General features: G+C 49.6%; 2 protein-coding genes across 2 annotated transcripts; both read left to right on the forward strand.

Annotated features, from left to right (window-relative positions):
- The first annotated feature begins 471 nt into the window (after positions 1 to 471).
- LOC112455328 lies at positions 472 to 2,223 on the forward strand. Its single transcript, XM_025017174.1, has 2 exons — positions 472 to 531; positions 1,363 to 2,223. Exons 1-2 carry the CDS (start codon positions 472 to 474, stop codon positions 2,221 to 2,223), a joined length of 921 nt encoding a protein of 306 aa, XP_024872942.1.
- A 2,042-nt stretch (positions 2,224 to 4,265) lies between these two features.
- On the forward strand, positions 4,266 to 4,664 carry LOC112455330. Its single transcript, XM_025017175.1, has one exon. It carries the CDS (start codon positions 4,266 to 4,268, stop codon positions 4,662 to 4,664), a length of 399 nt encoding a protein of 132 aa, XP_024872943.1.
- Positions 4,665 to 4,969: the final 305 nt, after the last annotated feature.

Consider the following 4,969-nt stretch of genomic DNA (forward strand, 5'->3'; position numbering starts at 1 on the left):
AAAGACGGCTCAGACTGTGTTCTGAGTTACATTTTATATTACAGAATAATTAATTAACACTTTCCACGCGCGTCCTTCGCATCCCGCTTCCATCGCCGGGATTAATCAGCGATTTCGCGAACATTTGGTCCTTCGAGCCGGATGCGTGGAACTTAAAGTGTAGCTCAGACACAGATCATGTGAACAGGGCATGCCTTTCACGACATGCCACGTGGACATTATCGCGCGCTTCCGCGAGTGAAGTACAGACGTTCTCACGCGCGCTCGCGAGTGTTACACAAACATGTTCACGCGCTTCCGCGAGTGTAAATAGACATTTTCACGTGCTCAATACATGACCCTAACGACTCTCGATTCGCATAGTGTTTTTCTCACGCGTCTCTCGAACGTTCTCGGTTCGTGCAGCATTTTTTACACGTGTCTCGACATTTCTCAGGTATTTCATCGTGCGCAGCTCAGGGACGGCTCAACATGACGAAATCCGCAAAGGCGGGTACGGGCGGTACGGAGACCACGACGCCGCTGCTCGAGGTACGACCACCGGCTCGCACGTAGGAACGTCAAGCATCACCCGTGCGCTTGTCCACGGAGCTCATCCTAAATGAGCCGACTGGCGACGGTGCGGAATACTGGCGAGACGCCACCATCTTGTACAAAGGACACGTCATTAGAGATTTTCTACATCTCAATGCATCTCGAGAAGGTGCATAAAGCACCTCAAGGAGCACGCATATTTTGAAGTTACTTGACCGGCGGCGCTCATACAACATGATGACTGCTTAAAAATAATGTTCACTCCACGACGGCGCTATTACATGGCTGCACGACGCGTTATTGCGTTATCACGGGCGCATATCCAAACCATCGCAGTCCTCGCGTGACAATCAGCGGCTGCCGGACATCAACATCCCGTCGTTCAAGGGCAATTACGCTGCATGGCCCACGTATCGCGACTTATTCAAGGCCGTTATCTACGACTACCGACGCCTCACCGACGTGGAAAACCTTCATTATCTGCGACTCTCACTTGAAGGCACATTCGCTCAGCTCATCTCCGGATACAATGTCCGCTCATGCAAGAGCTCACGGGGGTGCAAGAAGTGCACCAACCGACACCACACGATGCTGCATGAGGCTCATCAGTCGAGCTCATTAGCGAAGCCAACCACCAGTTCAACTGCGACAGCTCAATAGGAAAATGGTGCAATCGTTGCTCACTTCTCTTTGGACCGCTCACCACACTCAACATTACTCGCTACGGCCCTGGCTCAGATCAGCTCATCAATTAATACTCAGCGGGTACGGCTTCTCATCGATTCAGGTTCAGAACTTACATTTGTTTCAGAATCTCTCGCTTGTCAGCTCAACATTACTCGTCATCATTCCGTCAGTCTCATTACTGGAATTGGTGACGGAAAGGCGACGCAAACTCGAGGAGTTGCATTGCTTAAGCTCCGCTCACTTCACTCAAGATCAGACGTCATTATTCAAGCTCACATTCTGCAGACGTTAACGAACATCCTGCCATCCTTCAACGCTGCACCACAGGAATGGCCGCATCTCACCAAGTTGACCTTGGCTGATCCAGATTTTCTGACACCACGGCCAGTGGATATCATCATTGGAGCTGAATCATATGGGCAGATCATCAAGCCCAACATCATCAAACGAAATACATTGATGCCAATTGCGCAGCTCTCAATTTTCGGATGGCTCGTTCTCGGACCTGTCGACACATCATTATCGGCATCTGCTGCAGTGCATCATGCATCGATTCAGGAGAGGGAAGATGCTCTCGACGAGTTATTGTCGAGATTTTGGACACAGGAAAAAGTGCCTGCGAGCACCAATCTTGATCTTACTCCTGACGAGCAAAGATGTGACGAACATTTCAAGAGTACTGTTTCACGGGATTCAACAGGTCGATACACAGTTCGACTTACACTGAAATCATCACTTGATACTCTTGGCGATTCGTATCTCACTGCGCATCGATGTTTGAAAAGTTTACAAACAAGACTCTCACGAGATGACAACTATCGACGTCTGTATCATCAGTTTATGACAGAATATCGAGAGCTCAATCACATGAAGAAGGCTTCACCCGTTTCCAGTCAGCAGACACAATATTATTTGCCACATCACGGAGTGCTCAGACCAGACAGTGCAACCACAACATTACGTGTGGTATTTAATGGCTCGAGTGCATCTACCAGGAGATAAGCTGCATTTCGACATCACCAATGTTTTGCTCTGGATTCGACAAGTTCGATCCTTAGTTGCCACTGACATCACCAAAGGGTATAGGCAGATCAACGTGCATGAAGATGACTGAAATTTACAACGGACTCGCTGGATAGATGAACAACTCAATGAAGTGCCTTATCATCTAACAACGGTCGATATGTTGATGACAATTTTGGAGGCGCTGACACCGTTCAGCAGGTAGTAGAATTCAATACTGCTCAACGGACTTATGCATGGCGGGCGGCTTCCCATTAGCAAGGTGGCACGCGACTCATCAAGACGTACTCACTGCGGTTCAAGCAGAAAAGGACCAGGGCTCACAAATTACATTTGACGATTGCGTAACCAAAAGACTCGGATTACGATGACTTCCTCAAAAAGATTCATTCACATTCTCAACAAGGATCTCGTCGCACACCGATCATTTCACCAAACACCTCGCTTGGTCTGAAGTGGCTCAGATACTCGATCCACTGGGCTTTGTATCACCAGTGGTGATCAAGGCGAAGATACTCTTGCAGGAGCTTTGGCTACATGAAGCTCCAATGGGATGAACCACTGCCATCCCAGCTCTCATCACGGTGGCTCATTATCAGAAAAGAACTCACAAGCTTGCAAGCTCTCAATACCTCGGTGGTACAACCAAGGTAGCACCTCTCAAACCACATGGAGCACCTCGTCAGTGGAATTTCACGGCTTTTTTGATACTTCTCAACTGGCAATGGCTGCAGTCGTATTTATCACCGTCCACGGCTCTAATGGCGCCATGATTTCATTGGTGGGCTCCAAAAACAAGGTAGCACCACTCAAACGACTCACCATCCCGAGACTTGAACTCACTGCAGCACTGCTGCTCTCAAGACTCATGCCATACGTTCAAGCCACCATAAAGTTGAACGTTACAGCAACTCACCTGTGGACGGACTCTGTTGTGACACTCACGTGGATCAAATCTCATGCATCGCGCTGGAAGGATTTTGTGAGAAATCGAGCTTCTCAAATTCAAGAGCTCACTGCGAACGCACATTGGAAATACGTACCAGGTACGTCCAACCCAGCCGACTGCGCATCACGAGGATTAAGTACTGCTCAACTCCAAAGCCACTCATTATGGTGGACGGGACCACCGTGGATACTCACCCCAGAAGCATGGCCATCACAACCCGCGCTTTCGGACGAGTTGAGCGCTCATGAGGCTCGTCCTGGCATTGCGCTACATGCGGCCGCATCTCAACCGGACTATCACTGGGACCTGATATATAGGTACTCAACTCTTAAATAAATTATTGAAAATAACAGCTCTTTGTTTCAAATTCATATCGCTTCTGGGAAAGCACCGATGCAAGCCACTGGACTTGCACTCAGCTTTGGAGGAGGCCAGATTATTCTGGATTAAGGTTACTCAAGCGGCATACTTCACGCACGAGATCAAGATGCTCACGGCCAACTCGAGACTACCAACTGGTCACGCATTCAGTCGATTGACTGCGTATATAGACGCTCAAGGGATCATCCGAGTTGGCGGCCGCCTCAACCAATCAGCACTAACTCAAGACAACAAACATCAGGCGATTTTGCCTCGCCACTCACGGTTCTCAACCCTGATCATTGCACACGCCCATCTGCGTACTTTGCATGGAAAAACACAGCTGACATTGGCTCATGTCAGGCAAAAATACTGGATCATCGGCGGACGGGATCCGGTGAAGTCTCATATTTTACGGTGTGTCGTGTGTGCTCGGCAGAGGGGGATCCGTGCTCATCAACTGATGGGCCAACTACCTCTCTCTCGGGTTACGCCGTCACGTCCGTTTACTCATACAGGAGTCGACTATGCCGGACCGCTCACCATCAAGACATGGAAAGGACGAGGTGCGAAAACCTATAAGGGATGGATTTGTGTGTTCGTCTGCTTCTCCACCCCCGCAATTCACCTCGAAGTAGTCAGTGACTACTCATCAGAAGGATTCATAGCAGCCTTCCGAAGATTCTCAGCCAGAAGGGGAATTGCTCAGACCATGTATTCGGACTGCGGGACAACATTCATTGGAGCAGACGCCGCGCTTAAGAAAATGTTCATCCAGAGTTCCCAAGAACATCAACGAATTGCTCAAATTCTACAACGTTATTGCACCAGATGGGAGTTCAACCCACCAGGCGCTCCACACATGGGGGGCAAGTGGGAGGCGGTGGTGAAATCCGTGAAGTTTTATCTGAGACGGACTATCGGGGAGACTCTACTCACGACGGAAAAACTCACAACGTTGCTTACGCAAATCGAGGCCATTCTCAACTCGCGGCCTTTAGAACCGTTAAGTGACGACCCTGAAGACGTCTCAGCGCTCACACCAGGTCATTTCCTCATTGGAGGTCTAATCACTACCATACCCGAGCCAATCCAAGTGGCATCATCCTAACAACAACATCAAGGTGGGTTCCATCGTGCTGCTCACCGACGAACGCTCTCCACCGTGCAAATGGCCACTCGCCAGAGTAACAGCTTTGCACCCCGGCAAGGATGGACTCACCAGGGTGGTTACCCTCAAGACGGCCACCACGACACTCACTCGGCCAAGTGCCAAGCTTGCCATATTACCCATTTCAACCTGATGAAGGATCAAGAGTAAGGAATCATCAACAAGGTTGCTGATGGCGGGCGGAATGTTCGAGATTTTGTTAACGCTGCGCCGTCAGATCAGATGGCAGCATCGATCGGGTAACG

Source organism: Temnothorax curvispinosus, unplaced genomic scaffold, assembly GCF_003070985.1.
Source record: "Temnothorax curvispinosus isolate PA1 unplaced genomic scaffold, ASM307098v1 QBEX01006012.1, whole genome shotgun sequence".
Lineage (NCBI taxonomy): Eukaryota > Metazoa > Arthropoda > Insecta > Hymenoptera > Formicidae > Temnothorax > Temnothorax curvispinosus.

Bases quoted from the DNA above. Each gene is read 5' to 3' on its own strand.
- LOC112455328 (XM_025017174.1), top strand. From the start codon at position 472: ATGACGAAATCCGCAAAGGCGGGTACGGGCGGTACGGAGACCACGACG. The intron at 532-1,362 runs GTACGACCACCG...CTCGCTTGTCAG, and splicing joins CCACGACGCCGCTGCTCGAG to CTCAACATTACTCGTCATCA.
- LOC112455330 (XM_025017175.1), top strand. From the start codon at position 4,266: ATGTATTCGGACTGCGGGACAACATTCATTGGAGCAGACGCCGCGCTT.